This window comes from Nicotiana tabacum, chromosome 11 (assembly GCF_000715075.1).
Source record: "Nicotiana tabacum cultivar K326 chromosome 11, ASM71507v2, whole genome shotgun sequence".
Taxonomy (NCBI): Eukaryota; Viridiplantae; Streptophyta; class Magnoliopsida; order Solanales; family Solanaceae; genus Nicotiana; species Nicotiana tabacum.
In genome coordinates this window covers 39,485,371-39,508,148 of record NC_134090.1, presented here as the reverse complement: position 1 = coordinate 39,508,148, position 22,778 = coordinate 39,485,371, and the positions used below count along the sequence as shown (strand labels likewise).

The 22,778-nt window shown below is 36.6% G+C and overlaps 2 protein-coding genes across 5 annotated transcripts; one reads left to right on the top strand and one right to left on the bottom strand.

The window, feature by feature from the left end:
- Nucleotides 1-903: 903 nt before the first annotated feature.
- On the top strand, nucleotides 904-4,255 carry LOC107800328 (violaxanthin de-epoxidase, chloroplastic-like). Its single transcript, XM_016623487.2, has 2 exons — nucleotides 904-1,284; nucleotides 2,786-4,255. The coding sequence occupies exons 1-2, from the start codon at nucleotides 976-978 to the stop codon at nucleotides 4,097-4,099; spliced, it is 1,623 nt and encodes a 540-aa protein (XP_016478973.2). The 5' UTR covers nucleotides 904-975; the 3' UTR covers nucleotides 4,100-4,255.
- Nucleotides 4,256-4,524: 269 nt separating this feature from the next.
- LOC107800326 (tRNA(His) guanylyltransferase 1) lies at nucleotides 4,525-16,663 on the bottom strand. 4 transcript variants are annotated; one of them, XR_012696508.1, is made up of 14 exons: nucleotides 16,499-16,663; nucleotides 15,465-15,580; nucleotides 15,041-15,172; nucleotides 14,908-14,952; nucleotides 12,450-12,619; nucleotides 12,271-12,356; nucleotides 10,990-11,097; nucleotides 9,819-10,075; nucleotides 9,089-9,220; nucleotides 8,949-8,993; nucleotides 8,429-8,598; nucleotides 8,167-8,284; nucleotides 5,446-5,550; nucleotides 4,525-4,919 (listed from the first exon to the last, which is right to left on the bottom strand). XR_012696508.1 is itself a non-coding variant. In XM_075225013.1 (14 exons), the coding sequence occupies exons 2-14, from the start codon at nucleotides 15,566-15,568 to the stop codon at nucleotides 4,767-4,769; spliced, it is 1,593 nt and encodes a 530-aa protein (XP_075081114.1). In that variant the 5' UTR covers nucleotides 15,569-15,580; nucleotides 16,499-16,663; the 3' UTR covers nucleotides 4,525-4,766. The 4 variants fall into 4 exon arrangements, 3 of the variants coding, with proteins under 3 accessions (XP_075081114.1, XP_075081116.1, XP_075081115.1); XM_075225013.1 differs by having other exon boundaries at nucleotides 8,199-8,284; XM_075225015.1 differs by having other exon boundaries at nucleotides 8,199-8,284; nucleotides 15,097-15,172; nucleotides 16,499-16,656.
- Nucleotides 16,664-22,778: the final 6,115 nt, after the last annotated feature.

Sequence of the window (22,778 nt, the reverse complement as noted above, 5' to 3'; positions counted from 1 at the left end):
AAATATTTGAAATAAGGTTTTCTTCAGGGGGAGTAAAATGCGCGTTGTACTCTTTTTCCCTTACTAAGGTTTTTCCCACATGGTTTTCCTTATAAGGTTTTTAGTGAGGCAGCCAGCAATGCGTATTACTAAATATATGTACTCTTTTTCCTTCACTAGGATTTTTTCCCACGTGGTTTTTCCTAGTAAGGTTTTAATGAGCCACATTATCTTTTAATGAATATCCAGGGGGAGTGTTATAAATATATTATATTATGGATGTTCATTTAGTACTCCGTTGTAAATAAGCTTCCTGAAGAAGCTTATCCATATGGGACTCCACTGTAAATATGTTTATCTATTTAAGTACTCTATTGGAAATAAGCTTCCTGAAGAAGCTTATCACTTCGATACCCGGTTATGGATAAACATTACCCCCGGTAGAAGACTATCCATACCGGGTATAATAAGCTTATCCTTTCAGTACCCAGTTATGGATAAATATTATCCCCGGTAGAAGATTATCCATACAGGGTATAATAAGCTTATCCTTTCAATACCCAGTTATGGATAAACATTACCCCCGGTAGAAGATTATCCATATCGGGTATAATAAGCTTATCCTTTCAGTACTCCGTTATGGATAAGCATTGCTCTCAGTAGAAAATTATCCATATCTGGTATAGTAGCAGCTTACACAGCAGCTTCCTTTCTTCTATAAATAGAAGAGATTTCAGTTCATTATGTACATCAGTTTGAATTCGAATAATATAACAGTTTCTCTCTATACTTATTTTTACTTTACGGTCTTTATTTTATAACATATCTTAACTTTTAACTTGACATTATTAAGTTAAATATTCAAATCAATCTAGTGACTTCCAAAGAACTCCTATACATTCCTTATAATAGACGTCATTATTCAATTTTTTTATAACTATAAAAACCCGACCCATTTACCCATTTTCCCATTTCCCTCAACAACCATAACGAACCATGAATGTAAACGTAGCACCATCCCCCTCCATCAATTCTCCGGCTCCTTTTCCGGTTAATCGGCGGTCCAGTTTCGCCGGACTTCCAAACCTTATTCTTCTCCGCTGCCGGAAAACTAAAGTGTCCATATTTTCTTCTTCTCTTGACCGGAAAATCAGAGCTACAAGAAGCATAGTAGCTGCTGCTGCTGTGGAAATGAAAGAAGCAGAGAAAAAGACAAGTAATCCAGTGAGAATAGTGAGTATTGTTGGAGAGGATAGTGTTAGCCCTCTCAGCTCTGCTCCTTGGCTAGATGTCATGCTTCACACTGTGAGTATTTTGCAACTTCATTCACTCTCTGACTCCAAATTTATATTGTATATATTAATGAGTTTAAGTTCTGTGTCAGTGTAAAAAGTATGTACACAATCAGTCACTATTTTAATAGTATTGATTGGTAATCTTTAGTAAATGAGAAGTAATCTGTTATAATAAGTTATGTTACACCGATGGTGTAAAAAATTAATTACATTGTAAGTGCATATAACTTAAATCCTGTATTAGTACATATTGTTAAATTAGTGGCTACATTGATATTCATATCGGTTAATTTAAAATCTTGAACTCGGTGCTTGGGAAGTTTCATGTGTTTCAACTAGGAGTATGAGGTGCTTTAGCTCAAACGAAATGTGGAACCATAAATCAAAATCGAGTATTTTTTGGATGTTGGGCTGACAATTATAGGATATGATGTATAATATTTAGAAATATTATAATTTCGCTGATGTTGACAGCTTGAAATTGAGGCACTGCAATTCAAATTTCTTGGGAAGTTAAAATTTCCTCAAAGTTCAGTGTTTTGTTTTGTATACAATGGAAAGGGTTGATGATTCTAAGGAGTTTATCCACCTTTTTCTTTCCAAATATCACATTAGTAGAGGAAGAGGGTCTTTAGTTTATAAGGAGTTCTAGTTTTTTGGTGTAAACGAGACCAACTGTGTTTTACCAAGTTCTGGCTTTGAAGAGTTTGTAGATGTTAGAGATTATTTTCTTGCTTTTTTCTTCAAGGTGGGGAGTATTTTCTGATTCTCTTAGATCCGTTTACTTTTTGAGTAATATTGTCAATAGCACATTGTGGCAGCCTGATTAGAACAACGGTGTTTTGCATTTCTACCTATTCTTTCCTCGATATTCTTATTGGAAAGTAAAGAGGAAGCTCTCACAATTTGATGTAGTTTTTTTCAGTAAATAAGAAACAAGAAACTGAACAAAGGGATAAAATATTTGACATATTACTACTTGATAGACAGCTGAAGTTCTGTTTTACTGTAACATCATCATGAAAAGTTGATGAGTAATGTCCGCTGCTTGTTGTGCTGCCCCCAAGAGGAACTTGTGAGATTTTCAGTATAACAAGATAACCTGGTGAACAGAAACATTGTAATTACCAGAGAAAAAGAAAGCTAAAAGTATTACTATGTAATAGCAGGGAGCAAAATGGGAAGAATGTAATATTCATCTACAACTTCTACAATGTGGAAAACCAAATGACCAATTATTTATGAATAAGTTCTGGGCTCTTATATTTTCTGCTAGAGACTTTTCAAGTAGGAAGGGGGTCCTGATGCTCATTGTAGCACTACCCAAACACTACTCTAAAATCTCTCTCTCCCCCTTCTATGTATATGCACACAAGCAGATTCTTATTAGACATTAGAGTAGAAATAGCTTGTGTGTTGTGAGAACATTGCTTCCCTTCACAGTTATGAGATACATATTAGATTGTACTTTGTTGACGATATTGTATTTTGTTTCCTTTTATAAATGCAAGGCAGAGAGACTGAAATGGGTTGATGAAGAGTTCGAAATGATTGTCTTTTCTGACAACTTTATCAATTCTCAAGATGAAACTGTCAACCGCGTTGGAAATGAGCTGGATCGTGCTGATATTTTGGTGCTGGTTGCTGTCAGTAAGGAAGGATCAGTCAACTGGATACAGACTAACAGCCAGAATGTCTCAAACATCATATGGTTTGATTCCTCTTCGGCACTGAGAAACAAGCTGGGCGGAATTTTGATTGAAACTGAAAAAAGAGGAGATATATTCAGCAGTTTACTTCCATTCTCTCAATCGAAGAAACTGAATGAATCTGTAGAGATAGCCCGAACAGTGTCTGAGGCTTGGGAAAGGCATAACTCTGATGACATGCGGTTCTGCTTATTAGTTATAATTAATGCTTATATAACGCCGGTTTCAACACTGCAGAACCTTAGAGCAAAAGGATTCTCCACCCTGAACTGCATGGTGACAAATTGTGGACCTCAGATATTGAATTGCCTACTGGATCCTAATTGTAGGAAGGCACTTCAGTGCTTGAACCAGTGCAGCCCTGTAGATCAAGTATGCAATTATCGGTGTATTGCTTCATATGAGAGTCAATACCTGGAAGAGTTTTCTCTCTGTGTACTACAGAAGAATAACTGTCTTGAGCTCGACGCAAAGATCCCTGAAAAACCTCATGTGCCTCCAATGACCGAGTTTCGAGGGGAAATATTGTCTTCTGAAATTGCTGAAGACATTTTTGTGGGTTGGTTAGGGACATTGAATTGGAGTTGGCGCGTTGTAGCAGGGCAGAATCCAGCTTATGATCAATTTCCATGCCAGTACCAGCTATACTATCGGGGAAAAGCTAGAGGATCATTCTGGTATGAGCCAGTTTTCCAGGTAAGAACACTTGAAGATAACTTAGTCTGGAGAAGGCGAAAGTATAGAGTGAAAAGAGGAAAAGTTCCCGGAACATTTCAATTCAGTGTATTGGATAATGGAGTTGTTTCAATTGAGTCCTGGACAATTGTGGATGTTTCTGATGATTTAAGTTGGGGTTTGTTTCACTATCATGGAGCTGCACGAGTGGCGGGGCAGTCATATACCGGGGCGGTTCTTGTGAGCCCAGATGGCCAATATCCAGCTGAGAGGAAAAAAGATAGGTTGATATCTGCATTGGATAGATGTGGCATCAAAGAGTGGGAGCTATTCAATGTTGATAATTGTTCATGTGAAGGTCCACCACTGGGGCTTCCAGAGGGGTCAAGTTTGCATTCTAAGATTGAAGTCCAAGAGGGCAGGACACATTCTTCAGTATAGGAGCCTGCAATTTTTTGTTAAAACTAAACTTGTATCTTGTATAGTTTATTGATAGGTCAACATGGTAAATGGCTGTTGTTACATCCGGATTAAACCAGATGAAATTCAAGTAAAAAGTAGTAGAAATATATGTTCTTGCAAAATTATAGTAGGAAATGACTTTTTTGGCTACAGATAATTAAGGGATGTTTTTAAGTTTCATTAATCTCAAGGGAGGCTAAGCGCCATTTACATAAATTTGAGGGGAGGTCTACATGATTTCCTTCAATTTACCTTCTTGTTTCCTTTTTCCTTCCTTATGATGATGATGAAGGCTAATTCTGATTAGCCGTGTGTATCCAATATTCCAAATAATGACATATTACTTGTGCTTGTTTTAGGAGTCCCCAACTGTATGTTAAGAAGGTCAGAACAAATATAGGTTTGAAGAACTCATCAATAACCATTGCTGACCTAAATATTGAAGTTGATACAGCACAAAATCTTGTTGACTAAATGTTCCGAGTGTTTTGCTATACAAATCTTTAGAAGAAGAAAAAAAGGAGTAAAGGGAATAATCAAAGGCAAATGGCTAATCTACATATTTGACAAATTTTTGAAATTATTTTTCTGGTCTAATGAAAACTGAATATGGTTAATAACTTAGGGAGCAGCTCCTCTTTCAACTTCAAGACAATCGAAGCATTTTATTGCTATGGGGCCGCAAAATCGTCAGCAATGGCTCCTCCTCATTAAGTATTCTTGGATGTTCTTTCCAAAAGCACGTGTCAATTATATTACAGTGTTCAACAACTACTTTGTCATTTCCAGTTAGTTCGTCCTGCATTAAAAAGCAAAAAAGAAGATATAAGAACAAGTGAACGCCCATTTCACCAGTCTTGATCCGCAGCAAAAGTCAAAGTAATGGTACGTATTGCGAATGAACCTGTGTGCCGAGTGTAGCTTCTGTATATGAAGAATACAGATGAGACTAAGAACAAATTTACACATTTGAGATTGGAACATCTGATGGATTGAAACATGCTCGTGATGGATTAATTATTACATTAATGACAAGAACCAAAAGCCACTTCTTAAGGTAATATTCAAGTTGTTTACAAGTGATGCCAGACCTAATTTATTGGCAATACAATATTTTTGAGCATACAGTTTGTTATCCGTATGGCAGTAGAAGCCAAAACAAAAGGAATTCAGGCTTGGTCTGCAATATCATCAAACATAACATAAAGTACTTTAAGCAGAGAGAGAGAGAGAGAGAGAGAGAGAGAGTTCAGCTTGGTCTGCAATATCATCAAACATAAGATAAAGTACTTTAAGCAGAGAGAGAGAGAGAGAGAGAGATTTACTTTGTCCTGGAAAACAGAGGAACCCATCCGAAACATGATTGGTAGCGCATTGTAATCAATGCCAAACTGCGTAAGCAGTTCATTCTTTTCCTGAGTTTGGGTACCCTGCAGAACAAAACAGATTCTTATGGGCATTGGACTATCAAGATTAATATCATGCATAACTGCTTATATCTGATCAGAACAGGATGAGAGATATGGCTGTAACAGATCCACTGATTTATCAAAGGTTAAATCAAAGTTGAGTATAAATTTGAGCTGCGCGGTCAATTTCTATAGTCTCAAAATCAGACAAGTCAAAAGATTATTCATGTAAACTGTTATTTGTCAAAATCTCCTAGACGAGAACAATTACCTTTAGGAACTGAGGTTTCAGTGCCAATAGAGTTCACATAGTATGTCCACCTCTATGTTTAACAGAATCTCATCTCTGTGTAAGTCTCAATTGCCATAACTAAGTGTGTTTCTCCAACAGATATATGCCACAATAGTCAACGCTAGTGCTAGCTTGAACAAGATTCTTACTTTACCTTTCAAAAAGCTTAGTCCTCGCTAATCGTCCCAATTGGAAAGACTAACTAAAGTTCTGCATCCCCCTTATCATTCCACTGCTTTACTTCTTGTGATCATAAGATATCCAATTTCTCAACGACTACTCTCTCCTGGCTTAAGAAGTGTTTGCATCTTTGAACACTCCCTTTCTGATTGTACTAAGCAGGAACGGGCACTCAAAGAACTATATATCACATTTTTTATAACTCCTAATACATCTACCACCAAACCAAGTGGGCTTATTATTGCTGAATGTATTTCCAGTCAAAGCATTCCAGTCATCAAACACATAGTGTGATGCCAACAAATGTAGCGATACTTCACCACTAACACATGCGGGAAAACTAATTTCTTCAAGGTGGAGATATGGCAAACAAATCGATAATAAATGGATATAGCCCACAATGGCACAATACAGCTACTTTTGTTGATTAATGTCAAAAAAGAAATGTATCAAAGGCAACACATGATCTTTTCCAATAAACATTTGGGATTCAGAGATTCAGAGTCATCAGTCCACGAAAAAGGAAAGATGACATAGGCAAGAATATGTCATTTTTAACAATTTATATCTCAGAAATTTAGAAGATCATTTCTTCAGCATCAATAATGTGCATGCTGAGAAAAAAGAAGCAGCTTGTACTACTTCCTATAGGCTCGTAAGCTAGATAGATCTAAAGTAATGCAAGTGAAGCTTGTATTGGATGTTGAAATTGTCTTTCTCTTTAACATAAAATGATGTAAAAGAGATTATCCAGCAGATTTAAGCAGCAATGAAAATGTTTTCCAGAGAATCACACATTATATTAGATCATGCTACTTCATCTTAAACAAAGGCGCGCTTAAGCCCTGAAGCGAGGCTCAAAACATGTTTAGCGCTTCGCCTCTCTTAACGGGCGCTTCACTGTTGTCGTCAAGGCTCTAAGGCATACTTTTCCTTGCTAACGAGCGTAATCCGGAAGACGCGACACTAAACAGTTGATATTTCACTTTGTCGTAAATTCTCTTCAATTTCTTTGTCCATATAGTTGGTATTCATGCTTATAGAAATTATTCTTGGACTACACATACATATTGGTAGTTTTTCTCTATTTGCATCTTTCTTCATTAAAGCCCACGCTTTATTTGCGCTTTGCAGTTAAAGCCCCAATTGACCTTAGAGTTTTTTTGCGCTTTTCGCCTTTGATAACACTGATGCTACTTCATCTTAAACAAGAGACCTGCTTTATAATTTAGAAACGAGATTCCACACCCCCAGAGAGCTTTGCGCTTCAGTTCTACTCTTTCCAGACTTAACAAGCAGCCAGAAACAAGTATTGTAATGATTGTTTATGTGACCTACAAGTCAAGGTACTAAAGTTCTGCATCCCCCTTATCATTTCCACTGCTTTACTACTTGTGATCATAAGATACCCAATTTCTCAACGACTACTCTCTCCTGGCTTAAGAAGTGTTTGCATCTTTGAACACTCCCTTTCTGATTGTACTATAAGCAGGAACGGGCACTCAAAGAACTATATATCACATTTTTTATAACTCCTAATATATCTACCACCAAACCAAGTGGGCTTATTATTGCTGAATGTATTTCCAGTCAAAGCATTCCAGTCATCAAACACATAGTGTGATGCCAACAAATGTAGCAATACTTCACCACTAACACAGGCGGCAAAACTACTTTCTTCAAGGTGGAGATATGGCAAACAAATTGATAATAAATGGATATAGCCCATAGTGGCACAATACAGCTTATTTTGTTGATTAATGTCAAAAAAGGAATGTATCAAAGGCAACACATGGTCTTTTCCAATAAACATTTGGGATTCAGAGATTCAGAGTCATCAGTCCACGAAAAAGGAAAGATGACATAGGCAAGAATATGTCATTTTTAACAATTTATATCTCAGAAATTTAGAAGATCATTTCTTCAGCATCAATAATGTGCATGCTGAGAAAAAAGAAGAAGCTTGTACTACTTTCTATAGGCTTGTAACCTAGATAGATCTAAAGTAATGCAAGTGAAGCTTGTATTGGATGTTGAAATTGTTTTTCTCTTTAACATAAAATGATGTAAAAGAGATTATCCAGCAGATTTAAGCAGCAATGAAAATGTTTTCCAGAGAATCACACATTATATTAGATCATGCTACTTCATCTTAAACAAGAGACCTGCTTTATAATTTAGAAATGAGATTCCACACCTTCAGAGAGCTTTGCGCTTCAGTTCTACTCTTTCCAGACTTAACAAGCAGCCAGAAACAAGTATTGTACTGATTGTTTATGTGACCTACAAGTCAAGGTATTAAAGTTGGATTGTCAATATGGTACGATTTGTTCTTTAGCTTGGCACCAAGAACACAAAAATTTCTTCATATAAACCTGATTAATTTGCGAAATTCTTTAAATAACAAATAGAATAGGAAGTACTCACAATCAACTTGTCTCCAAGCCAAATAATCTCGAAGAATCTCAGATGATGGATAGCAAACAGATCGACCATCAAAATAAGGTGGTTCTTTAAAATCTTTCTCAGGGAAAAACTCTTTCCACTTCATCGCATACATGGCAGTGAAAAGAGATACAATGGCAGAGACGATTTCACTGGAATGATGATCAGAAGAGCAAGTTAATATACCATTTAATATTACTGATCAAAAAGAAAGTCAAAACAACAACATTAGGCAAATTAATTGAGGATTGCCCTCATGCAGTGGCCAAATAGACTCACACTGAAACTTCAACCAATTTAATGACAAAGGTTCGAGAAATCGCTGTAAGTTAGAATTTGCTACAAATGCAAAATATTCTAGAAGGGCAATTTCACCACTCAGATAAGCCAAGCATTTTCTAGGACACATTCTGACAATCTCCAGTTGGTTCCCTCTAAATATGTGGTTTTAGCTAACCGCTACACTTTCCAAGGAACTTATGAAAGGTGATGAAATAGTTACCTTGACCGCCTCTGATATAATAGAGATTCTTTCTTCAAAACAAAGCTGAAAGAAAAAATTAATCTCTTAAGATAAACTATAAAAGGAAAAGGAAAAAGGTTATGTTATAAGTGAATCAAAGATGTTAAAGGAACTAATACCTATATTCATCGCTCACCCCATATGCAAAGATAATATCCTTAAACATCTCTAACAAAGAAACCGCACATGAGTTCATAAGATTCAGTGCCTGCTCATCATTTGGCTTCTGAAAACCATTATCTTCACAAAACCTACAATCAATCAGGAAACCAGCAATTTCAAACTAGATTTCACAAATGACATGCTCAGTATTGGACATGACTTTATATTAGTGAAATTACATATATGCATGTATTATAACCATGGTCTTGTGTCTGATACATTTTAAGGATTATTGGCAACAACCAAGAATGTTTTGAACAACTGCAGTTGTTTCCAGGACATAATAGAAAATTAACTTAGCATATGCTTGGAGTTTCTTCTTTAATCCGGAATTAGAAACCCAGACGTGATAAAGAAAATAGGCATATAAGAATACCCAACTCCCGCTGAAACATGGATTACATTATCCAGAAAATACATACTACCTATAAATTTTCATACTTTACGAAAATAAGCAAGAGTCATGCCACATCACTTTGACATGGAACTTGGGATTTGAAGCAAAGAGAATAAATCAGTCTAAAGCACAACGCAGAGGAGCAAGTGTATCAAGTGGAAAAGGAAAAAATAGACAAGGACAATAATAAATCAAAAAGAATGATGTCAACACTTCTTTGCAAGTCAAGCAAAAGGTCAAAACAATTAGTTACTAATAGTGAAGATCGTTGGGTAGAAAGTACAAGTTACCTGTGGAAATGACAACCGTCTATCCGGACTACAATCCAAGTAGATAACATCAACTTGCTTTCAAACTGGAAAGACCTCAAATACTCAGGTTTAATCTTATTAATGCCTTCTGCAAGCAAACCAAGTTCCTCAGTAAGGCATGAGTAGTTATTCCAAAAGCCTTTTGTTGCTATATTTTCGGAGTGAACTATGACTGCTTTCTTCCTTGGTCTTTTAACAGGAGTGCCATTTTCTCGGTATTTCACAATATCTTCCACCTGCATTAAGATGGACAAAATATAAACTAAAGAAATGTGGATGGGAAGACACATAATATGAAGTACCCCCATTATAGTGATGAGCAAACTGCAACGCATATACCTTCCCCTCTTCCTTTCCTACCCCTCTAAAGGGGGGAATTTTCCATGGGTTGAGCATAGAACAAGCATCAGTCTTTTTGTGATTGAGAGGATTCACAAAAAGAGTCCTTTAGTGCATATGTCATTTTATATCAAGATATAAGAGCTACACATTACTGCTACAAGAAAAAGCACAACAAATAAGATGATTCACCGACGCTCAGAGTGTGGAATTCAATTACTACTCGCTTTGCTCTTTTTTATGCATACATTTAACTGGGCGTAGATTAACATGTTAATTTGAAGTAAATGAACTTAAATTCCATAAAACAGATTATTCCTCTAAAATTACAGACTTTTTGCAAGAAAGAAAGAAGAATTTAAACCAACTGGTGGTCCTAAGGGAATGTTTGTTAGCAAACTCAGACAAAAACAGAAGTGTCTGCTCTTGAAAACATATTTGTCTCCAACTTGGTTTCTATATTCTGTTTTTGGAAAGCCTTGGGCCTACCGTCAGGAAGGCCCACTCCAGCAAAACCACCCATCCCTCCCTCGGGAAAACATCAAAACCATTTTAAATCATTTCTTCTGCCTCAACTTTTTAAAATTCTTAATCCATTCTCTTGTTTTTTTCCCCTAAAACCAATCTTTCAAAACCAACCACACACATCTATTATTTAACGAAAAGTGTTTTTCAAAATCCAATTGCCATTTTTTTCTCCATATCTTTAAGATCTGAAAAGGAGAAACCAAAAAAAGGAGTAGTGGCACATGCACCAGCATGCTTATACAGATATATACGTTTCTAGGAGAAGTGGGATGAAGGTAGCTACCTTTATCTTGATGGCACAAGACCCTTGACGAAAAATCTGTGGAAGGTCCTTGTAGTTGATACCAAACTGCTGAAAGAGTAATTCATTTTTCTCCTGCTTTTGTGTTCCCTATTCACATAGTAACAACACCATCAAGCCTCGAGTTCAAAAAGTACGAGGGTAGCAAAATTGCCTTACAGCACCTTTTTTCTTATTGAGAAAGATGACACTTATATATAAAACTCATAAGCACTAAGTGTGCTAAGAGGAGGAGACTTGCCTTAGAGAACCCTAATGATACAAACAGACCGACTAGAAAACCTAAGTGGAAAGAAAATATGTAAATGATTAGGGAGGCCATAATTCATCTATTGCTTTGTTATAAGGACCACATCATATATCTGCATACGAGAATTGACTAATTGAAAGCATATCACACAATGCAAACTCAAATTGCCCGGGAAGTGGAAAAAGAATTAAAGATTGGGAAATCCTTTTGTACATTTTTTAAGTACAGATAGGGGAAAAGACTCGTGCATCTTGTGATCTTGACCTATAACTTAGAATCTCAAAATCCAAGACTATGGCCCCAAGTCTACTATTAGTTAGCGTCAAGTAACGTGGTTCATCCAAATGACATATGATAAAGAGCAAAATTTGGAATAATGAGCTTCATGGAATAATGAGCTTCATGAAGTAAAAGAAAACTTTCAACATATGCAGGTATTGACATTTTTTGAAAGGAGTTCAATACACATGTTTCCAAGGTAACAATATGTAATCAATAAGAGATCGCAGATTTGAATCAGAGCTATCACTCCAGAAACCTTTGTTGGAAGCTTGCATATCGTTTGCTTTTCACGTATAGCTATTCCTTTCAAGACCTTCTGTAATAAGCATCTTGCTTTATGCATATGAAGCCACTATATGCTTGTAATTGCTTTCCTTCCGTAGATACTAGCATTTAATAACAATCTGTTACTATATCTGGCAAGTGACCCGGCCTGGACCAAGACCGGCCCACTTGGTCTCTGGCCTGTGGAGAGGGCCTGACCTCAACCCACAATCCCTAACCACTATATGAGCCGCTAGTGGGCCGGTTAGGGGCCAGTCCAAGCAGCTTCTTTTTTTGAGTTTATTCTACTTTTCTTCTTTATATGCTTTTAACATTATATTTATGTAATGTTTAATAAAATGTAAAAATGAAGAAGAAGAATATTTGAGGAACAAATCGTAAATCTTAAGCATGTCATTGTATTGAGGAAACAATTCAAGTTTTTACAGCCAAACTTAAGTAAGCACCTTAAGAATCTCTTTGGCCTCTTTTTCTGACTTTCCAGAAAACACCAGCTTCCACAAACAAGTATTGTATAGATTGCTTGTATGACCTGTAAGAAGAACCAATATTCTTTAGCATCAAATCTTATACACCCCACATACTCAGTAATTATAAATTGGAGATATTCCATAGGTGAACTCACATTCTGTTTGTCTCCATAGAAGATATGCCTGAAGAACCTCCATTGATGCACAGCTGATAACTCGTGAATGGAATGATGGAGGCACACTTAAGTCCTTTTGAGAAAAGAACTCTTTCCATTTGGTTACAAATGTAGATGAGAAGAAAGACACAATAATGGAGAGTATTTTGCTGCACAGTCAAATTTCTGGTCAGCTAAGGAAAACCATGAGCAGCTTCATCTCAAATATGGAAACTAGGACTGTTTTACATCTCACTTTTGTTTGTCATCCAGATTAAAACAAGAGGGACATTTTGTATCTTACAATCCTTTACTTAATCCAGTTAGTTTCTTGAAAAAACAAAAACATATTTTTAGTGTTGTCATCTTAGTCAGAAGACAAATGAGTGGACAGCAAAGGTGAACATGCCTTAAGATTTTCCTAGAGCCTTCTTAAGGAAAGTTTTGTGACCAATCCCTAATTTTCCCCAATACTGTTTACTATGCATTTCCTCAAGTAAGCAACAACAAGTGTCTTTAGCGAGTTGGAGATGATTTTCCTTCTCATTAGCAAAGTCTAAAATTGGAAAAATACAAACAACAACAACAACCCAGTAAAATTGGAAAAATAAAATTATATATATATATATAAACTCTGAAGATTAGATGGGTAGACATATCAAATAGATCAGTTAAAATCATGCTAAAGAAGGGGAATGAAAAGAAATGATGAGTGGCTAAGAGAAAGATAGATAAAGGGGAAAAGAGAGAGCGGATAAATTATCCAAGAGGTATTGACAAATCATAATGGAGGAAATCAATAAAAGATAAGAGGAATATCAGTAATGGATAGCTAGCAGATTCTAAAATTCACCCGTAAATGCCTCATGGTACTTTCAAGTCAAAGAAAGGTCGGATTATCCAACAGAACCCATAAGCATAATTGAATTACCTTCACTTCTAGAGACTGGTTATATAATAACTCTATAACAGTTCCTCAGTGCCCTGTCAAATGTGTCAACTAATTTTGAGATAATGACAGGTTGTTGGTATATTTCGGGGAAAAAAAGAAAAGAGCATGCTGACACGATATATGAAAGTAAACAAGTACAGCTATATTGCTACTCAAACAAGAGCAACGGTGTACTATGCACGCGATATATGAACGCAAACAAGACAAAGTGCATCATTCAAATCACTCACTCTAAAGGTCTTCCATTTAGTCAAATGGAAGACACTAACAATGGATAAAAAACAAGGTGGATTGGGGATAAGGAATTTGAAGAACCAAAGCAAGGCTCTTAGAATTAAATGGTTATGGAAGTACTCTAAAGAACCCCAATCTTTATGGGGCAAAGTGATCAAAGCAAAGTATGGTGAAGAAAACAACTGGGTGTCAAAAAAAGTCAGTACATCATATAGAGTAAGTGTGTGGAAATCCATCAGAGAACTTTGGCCTATAATGGAGAATCACTCCTCCGTAAGAGTGAACAACGGAAGGAACACATCATTTTGGAATGATAATTGGTTAGGAATTGGAAGCTTAAAGGAAAGATACCCAGATATGTTCGGTTTAGCACAAAACCAGCATAGGACAGTAGCTGATATGAGGAGTCGTCAAGGATGGGAAATAGCTATAAGAAGACAGCTGAATGACTGGGAGATAACAAGATTAGCTGACCTTTACAAAGAGCTGGAGGCATTTACAGGATTACAGGAAGGGTTGGATTCAATATGGTGGAAGAGGCACAACATAGGGGTTTTCCGAGTGAAGGATGCATACAAGATTTTGAATCATAATAATCAACAGGTAGACACATGGCCTTGGAAACATATATGGAAAACAAAGATTCCATACAAGGTAGCTTGCTTCACATGGCTACTAGCGAAGGAGGAGGTCTTAACCCAGGATAATCTCATAAAAAGGGGAATTTCTCTAAGTTCAAGATGTTTTTTGTGTGGGGAAAATGCAGAAACTGTCAACCATTTGTTTCTTCATTGCAAGATTACAGACCAACTATGGAAAATCTTTATTAGTCTTAGGGGTATTTCATGGTCAATGTCATACAGGATTAAAGATGTCCTTTATAGCTGGGAAGAAGCTGGAGCTGAAGCAACTAGCAGAGATAGATGGAGGACTGTTCCGGCTTGTATTTGGTGGACAGTCTGGAGGGAAAGGAACACTAGATGTTTTGAAGACAGAAGCAATCCTGTGCAGAAGATCAAACTCAATTGTATTCTTCTTTTTTGTTTTTGGTGCAAACAGATGTACACAGAAGATACATTGACAATCATAGACATACTAGGATCTTGCAAGGTCCCAAATTAGAACATCTACAAATTCTCTCAATGTAAATTTGGTTTTCAGTGCAACCTATGTACTGATATTTATAATATTTACAATAGTTACAAAAAAAAAAAAAAAAATTTGATAAACACAGATAACACAAATTCTTGGGCAATGAAATAGGTTACATACCTTGCTCGCCTCTCGTAAAAGGTGGTTTCCTTCTTCAACACGAAACTGCATAAATTATTGTACCACATTGTCATGCTTTTCAACGGCAAAAGAAAATTCGCATAATTGTCTAATAGTAATAAACACATCATACCTGTACTCATCACTAAATCCATATGCAAATATAACATCAGAGAAGTTCTCTAATACCTTAATAGCACAAGCATTCATCAAGTTCAAGGCTTTTTCATCATTCGGCTTCTCAAATCCCTGCTTCTCCGAGAAACTAGCCGTATACAATGCAAATTAGCAAATCAAACAACCCCCGAAACCCAAAAAGGAATACTTTTTCTCTATCAGTAAGAGTTTATTCACAATATCTACAAGACCAATTCACAAGAACCACCACTCTAATTCCGCATCAGCATTTAACTTGAACACCGACCAATACTTCAATAGAATTTTAACTGTAGATCTCTTGATTTCAACACCTTTGCCTTAATCACTAAGTTAAGGCTTCATATATCAAGAAGAAGAGAACATAACAAGGCACTTGCACACCACAAATATTATATTACCTGCCAAAATCGCGGCCATCAATTTGAACAACAATGATATTTGGGTACATTACTTCATCTCCTGCCTCAAAACACTTTACGTATTCATACTTGCTGTTCGCCATTCCCAGATGCCGCTACAATTGGATTGAAAGAATAAGATTTATTTTAAGTTATAAATGTCACAGAAAACTTAGTTTTTCTCATTTGAATTTCAACAAACCTATGTGGCGAACCTAGTTTGCCAGAACCTATCAACCCATTCAGTGACCTCTGTTTTTTAAAAGTTAACACATTGTCTATTGAGTTTGACAAGCTCGAGTCCAAGAGCTATTTCAAATTTAAAACTATATTAACAAGTCCTTTAAAATCACACCAAGTTATAGAGAATTCTGGAAAGCATAAATAGGCGACGATTTGCATTTGGAGGTCAACAGTCAAAATGCTCTCCACCAAGAAAACAAATAAAGTAGACTAATCAATCACTGTTCAAAAAAAGTAATCATTCACAATCACATAGAAATTTATCTATCATTCTCTTGGAAAACCATGCCCTCTTCTATCACCCACACAAAGGCCACTGAAAATTCTACAAAGCCATTCAAAACCAAAGTTATCAGTCTACAATTTTCAAAACAAGGTAGATACACATGAATTCTTTTATGCAAAACAATCAAATTGCCCATAGAGCAGTAAAAAATGAATAGCAGTTAGCGAACTAAGGTCATAACCATCAGAGGCACACATAGATATCAAGGTTTTTCTTTGGCATTGTAAGTAAACAACAAAATTACATTAAGCAATGAAGTAATGAAATAAACATTAGCATCTGAGTGCAAATTAATTACTTCCAGAGATACTACAGCAAAAAGTACTTCTCAAAGATGAAAACTTTAACACACACACACACTTTAGCTGATGTTTTTAATATACCAAATACAACAAAAAGTAAACATAGTCTCTGGGAACCAATACCCAGGAAAAAAAGAGAAAAAATTGAACCTGTATTACATTTGAATTTAGATATAAAAATTAAAAAGAAATACTGCCAGAACCTGACACTACTTCGCCGGCGGACGGCGGACGGCGGATGGCGGTTGATAACTTTAAGTAGTTGATTTATGCACTACAGGGGTGAATGGGTGGTGCCAAGGGCAATGGAAAGAGGAAGAGGAAGAGGAAGAGGAAGAGGAAGAGAAGGCTTTGGGCGCGTAGGTTGAGGGGGGAGCGAAAGGGGGATTTAATCCTAAATTATTGGGATTTTAACTTTTAAAATGATTTGTTAAACACGGGCATTTATTAAAATAATATATGCTACTGTATATAAAGAGGATATAATTTAACCTGCTAGTTTGAAAATAATCTCAAAGCCATATTCATGTTTTATTCCTTTTGGTGTATTTATATGGGGTTTTGACACAGTTACTCACGCAAATAAAATTATTTACCCTTGTTTACCCATTTATTTTTTATTCATAAACTAATTATATTTCCTACCTATAGCAGCGGAATTTTTTCTTTATTCTCCAATTCTTTTTTATTTCTATGTTTCTTTTCTTTTTTCCTTTTTTCTTTTCTTTTATCCTTTTCTTTTTTCTCATTTTCTTCCTATTTTTTTTTATTTTTTCTCTTTTATTCATTTATTTTTACCCAAACCGTATTATTGTTATTTTTACCATAACTTATTTCACACTCTAATTTGACTCCTTCTTTATTTTTTTATTTTTATTTTTTTCTTTATTTCTTGTTCCTTTTTTAATTCCACGTGATTGCCATGCAAACCTTGATCTGCTTCCCTACATATATTAATACATACTTTACCATCAGCAGTAACACCAACCAGTGATGGAGCAAGACAATATAATCTGCGGCCACTAAATCTCCATATATACTAGTTAGAATAGAAATGATAATAAAATATTGGAAAATACAATAAAAATATAAGTAGAAAAAAAGACCTCTAGTACCACATGATACCAATATGGTATATGTATACCAACAGAGTATATGATTGCTCTAGAATATTGCTACAACTATCTGTGACTATACTATTGTACCAAAACATTAAAGGATACAATAAAAGTATGAGAAAATTACATGCTCGCATTGCAATCAGCACAAAAAATTTCCAGCACTGCAAATCACGTTCATATAAATAATTTTAGAATAGAATTCACTCAAAAATACAGCCAAAACAACCCAAAAAAAATGTTCAAACTACCATAAGATACCAATATGGCATATAACTATACCAACATGGTATACAGTTTTACTGGTTAATTCCTGACAACTATATGACTATACTACTATTACATAACACACATGCGTAAAGAGAAAAATAAAAAAATAATGTACCACATATTAATGTAATAAAGTATTTCAAGATATTGAACTATATTACTATTATTAAAAGAAAACCAAATATTGTACTAATAAATGCATCTAATACAACCAAAAAATGATTCAACTAGCATATGATACCAATATAGTATATAGTTATACTAATAGGGTATATAGTTGGAATAAATTATATACCAAAATGGTATATTTGTATACTATTTGAGTATACAATACAAATTCGTCTTCTTCTCTTGTTCAACTATATTTCAACCCAAACTTCTAAAATTTACTACAAAATCTCCACCAAATTGACTAAAACTTTAGATACAACCTCTAATCAACTTTCCAAATAAACTCATATAGGATCGGATCAAAATAATTAAAAACTCAAACAAACCAAGTTATGAGTTTCAAGCTTCAAGGTCCTTCAATGGTGGATTTGAATTTTTATACAATAAAGTCAACCCACCCATAATCACTGAAAAACGCAACAACAATTCACGAAAATCATGAATATCAGGTGATTTTTTTCGGCATCTGAATAATTAATTGCAGTAACTATTAAAATCATGAACATAGTATAGGAGCAGAGGGTAGTAGAATAACTTGGAACAACCTGATAACCATGAGCATAATATTAGGTGATGATGCGGTGACGCCAGGTAGAGGAACTGGCTGAGGAAAACCAATCACAGGTTGATGTAGTGGGTAACTGGTAAGTGCTTGAAAAGTTCCATATTCAGCGGGAGGAGGCGGGTAAATAATTTGGGCCCCATAGGTAGGAGTAATAAATAGTTTAGGTATGAATATTTAAGGGTAAATAATTTGAATTTAATGGGTATAAAGTGAGATTTTCTCTTGATTAAATATAGACCCATATTATACTATAAAAGGGTTCAAAATTTTCAACCAAAAAAAAAATTGAAATTTATACATGTTTGGACTTTGGACCCACTTTCACTTAAGGATTTATGCATTTGACACTAATGTGAAGAATTTTATCTTATGAATATTTTTTTAACTTATTATATAATGTAGCATGCCTTATGTTTTAAGTTGTTCGCCAGATTGACATTCCTTTGTTCCTGTGTTTCGGATATGAAGTCTCCTTCGAAACTATTTGATTCATATGTGAGGAGAATTGTATTTTTATTTGTAAAAAAAAAAGGCATAATTTTAGACATAAAAAAAAGGCATACATTTGCCTATAGGCTTCCTTCGAGGGCTTTTTCCCGCTTAATAGATTTATTTCTTTATTATGACAGTTGTGGGTTATCTGCCTTTCAGAGATGCTGCTAGAGTAGGAAAGCTAGCCAAGCTCTCCTTAAAGAACTTTAACACCATCAATGTGTTATAGCTAGGGGTGTTCAAACTGAACCGGAAAATAGCATCAAACCGAACAGTCAGACAAAACCGATTAAAAACCCGATTATGTTAGGTCTGATTTGGTTTGGTACTGAGTTTAAAAAGAAACAAACCAAATTGATATTGTATACAGTCGAAATCAGGTATGCCCGATTTCATGGGCTCGAAGAGTCCCTTCGAGCCCGAGTTCAGAATGGACCGAGTTCGAGCCTGATGGACCGAGCTCAAGCCCAATGACAAAGTACAAGGCTCGAAGATCAAAGTACGCGATGAGCACCGAGGCCGAGTATGACCAACCCCGAGATGATGTCGTTATGGGTTTGTAACAGAAAGAGCAAGATTCCCGCAACGTCCCTAAGATCACGACGTAAATTCTGGAATAGATTTGTACGAGCATGTACGGATTTGTACTAGGCTGTCCCAATAAGATTTCCTACTAAAAATGGAAATATACCTTGTAAAGGACTCTCCTATTATATAAAGGGGGGCTCATTCATTTGTAAGACCATCAATCATTGGAAAAGGAATATACATTCTTTACTTTCTTGCTCATTACTCATCAATTGTCCTTTAACTTTATTGTTCTTACTGACCTAGCTCGAGGTCAAGACTTGCTCGCACACTGGTTTGATTAAACTTACTTCTTTAATTTAATACGTTTGATTTTTTTATTATCAGTTAATATTGAACTAAATCACATATCTTTAAGACCTCAATACAAATTTAATTGTTACTCAAATTTTAGGGTAAACTGTTTTGCGTCCACCGTGGAGCTAAAGAAAATAGTGATTGTTTCAGTGCTGATTTTGATAACGCATGTTATTTTTACACTTGTTCTTGTCAAAGATTCTTTGTTCTCATGTTAGAACATGAAACTCACAGAACGCGCCCGTACATGGTGATGACGATCTTGGATTTCATAGGGAAAACGACAACGTAATTGCTCCAGTAGTCGGTGTGCCACCGATTAACATCGAGGAAGTGCATGCTGGTGACCCCGTCGATTTCAATTTGCACTTTGTTCTGAAAGCGGACTTAGGTGCAAACCACGGAGGAAGTGTGTGCAAGGAAGGTCGAACTGGTGGCCAAGGAACTCAGGGCGCAAAAGACGGGGGAGTTAGTCTCCAGGTAATATTCGAGATGCTACAGGCTCAACAGGTTGCTATCGCTCAGCTTCAAAGTCAACATAAAACTCCAAGTGTGGTCAAACCAGAAATTACTTGCCGAACTAAGCTAGTGCCAGAAATATCAAACGGTAATGGATTGGGGACTGATCCCACGATTATGAAGAGGCTCGAGGAGCTCACAAAAAGAATTGAATCGGGAGAGAAAAAGATTGAAGATAATGACAAGAAAGTGGAGACATATAACTCCCGAGTTGATCAAATATCGGGGGCACCCCCGGTCTTAAAAGGTTTGGATTCAAAAAAGTTTGTGCAGAAATCTTTTCCTCAGAGTGCGGCCCCGAAGCCCATTCCAAAAAAAATATGTATGCCGGATATACCTAAATACAACGGGACCACCGATCCTAATGAGCATATCACTACGTACACTTGCGAGATAAAGGGAAACGACTTAGAAGATGATGAGATCGAGTCCGTTTTGTAGAAAACATTTGGAGAAACCCTGTTGAAGGGAGCAATGATTTGGTATCACAACTTGCCACTGAATTCCATTGATTCATTTGTCATGTTAGCAGATTCTTTTGTGAAGGCACACGCCGGGGCCATAAAGGTAACGAGGAGATCGGACGTTTTCAAGATAAGACAAAGGGATAACAAAATGTTGAGAGATTCGTGTCCCAATTTCAAATGGAACGTATGGATTTACCACCGGTCTCCGATGATTGGGCCGTTCAAGCTTTCACCCAAGGGTTAAACAAGCGGAGTTCGATAGCGTCACGATAGTTGAAGCAAAATCTGATTGAGTATCCAGTTGTAACTTGGGGCAGATGTGCATAATCATTATCAATTGAAGATCAGAGTCGAGGACGACCAGTTGGGAGCCCCATAGGGTTCAGTTCATCCAAATAGATTGGCAGTTAAAGCCTCGAGGGATACTGATAGGGAACAGAGGTCAAACAGAGTGCGGTATTAGCCATATGTCACAGATTGAAGAAATAATAGTTCGGGGCGCAATCCTTCTCGGAATGATCAAAGAAACGATCAAGGATAGAAACTCTCGGGGACTTGTGAGTAAGAATGGTTTTGATAAACATACTGATCCCGCAGAAGCACCTCGATTATCGGAGTACAATTCTAGTGTCGATGCATCGGGGATTGTATCAGCTATCGGGAGGATCAAAGACACAGGTGGCCTAGGCCTATACAAATTGATCCTTCTCAGATAAACCCAAACTTGATGTGTAAATATCATGGTACACATGGACATAGAACCGAAGACTGCAGACAGCTGAGGGAGGAGGTGGCTCGATTGTTCAACGAGGGCCATGTTCGGGAGTTTCTTAGTGATTCGAGCTAAGAATCACTTCAGAGAAAGAGACACCAATAGAAAGAATGAGCAGGAAGAACCACATCATGTAATTCACATGATCGTTGGCGGGGTCGATGTTCCACAAGGGCCTATATTCAAACGTACCAAGGTGTCGATCACCAGAGAAAAGCGGACTCGGAGTTATGTGCCCGAAGGCATCCTATCATTCAACGATGAAGAAACGGAGGATATTTCTCAGCCGCACAATGACGCCCTGGTAATTTCTATTTTGTTAAATAAAATTCAAGTTAAACGTGTTCTAGTGGATCCAGGTAGCTCAGCAAACATAATCAGATTGAGGGTCGTAGAGCAGCTCGGCCTGCAGGAGCGAATTGTGCCTACATCTCGGGTCCTAAACGGATTCAACATGGCAAGCAAACAACGAAGGGGGAGATAATCCTACCAGTAAACGTGGCCGGGACCATCCAAGATACAAAATTCCATGTCATCAAAGGTGACATGAGATATAATGCACTGCTCGGAAGGCCATGGATCCACAACATGATAAATGTTTGCAGTCAACGAGGTGGCACCGATACCAGCACCTTCGACCTTAGAAAAATTAAACATCAAAGACAAGCAGATGGCCAAATAACAATCACCATCCCCAGCCTCGATCGAGTCAGAGGAACAGGTAATCGAAGAAGAAGATGAAGAAGAAGAGGATTTCCTTACTTCTCGAACTTTCATTATTCCCGAGGAATCAGATGCAACCAAGTCAACAGTCGAGGAGCTGGAACAGGTGATACTGATCGAGCATCTGCCCGAGTGAAAGGTATACCTGGGAACGGGATTAACCCCCGAACTCAGGAAAAAACTCATTCAATTTCTTATCGATAATATAGATTGTTTTGCTTGGTCCTATTTAGACATGACAGGGATCCCGCCGGAGATAAAAACACATCGGCTAAGCTTCGACCCTAGGTTCAAACCAGTGAAACAAAAGAGAAGGCTCCAGTCCGAGGTAAAACATGCATAAAGGACAAGGTAACTAAACTTCTCAAAATAGGGTCCATTAGGGAGGTAAAATATACCGAATGGTTAGCCAATGTAGTCATAGTCCCTAAAAGGGGAACAAACTTAGAATGTGTGTGAATTACAAGGATTTGAACAATGCATGCCCTAAAGACTCTTTTC

Excerpts from the sequence above, each read along its gene's own strand:
- LOC107800328 (XM_016623487.2), top strand. The coding sequence starts at position 976 with ATGAATGTAAACGTAGCACCATCCCCCTCCATCAATTCTCCGGCTCCT. Across the intron at positions 1,285-2,785 it reads TAGATGTCATGCTTCACACT|GCAGAGAGACTGAAATGGGT; the intron begins GTGAGTATTTTG and ends TATAAATGCAAG.
- LOC107800326 (XM_075225013.1), bottom strand. The coding sequence starts at position 15,568 with ATGGCGAACAGCAAGTATGAATACGTAAAGTGTTTTGAGGCAGGAGAT. Across the intron at positions 12,620-14,907 it reads TTTTACGAGAGGCGAGCAAG|CAAAATACTCTCCATTATTG; the intron begins GTATGTAACCTA and ends TTGACTGTGCAG. Across the intron at positions 9,221-9,818 it reads GACGGTTGTCATTTCCACAG|GTTTTGTGAAGATAATGGTT; the intron begins GTAACTTGTACT and ends GATTGATTGTAG.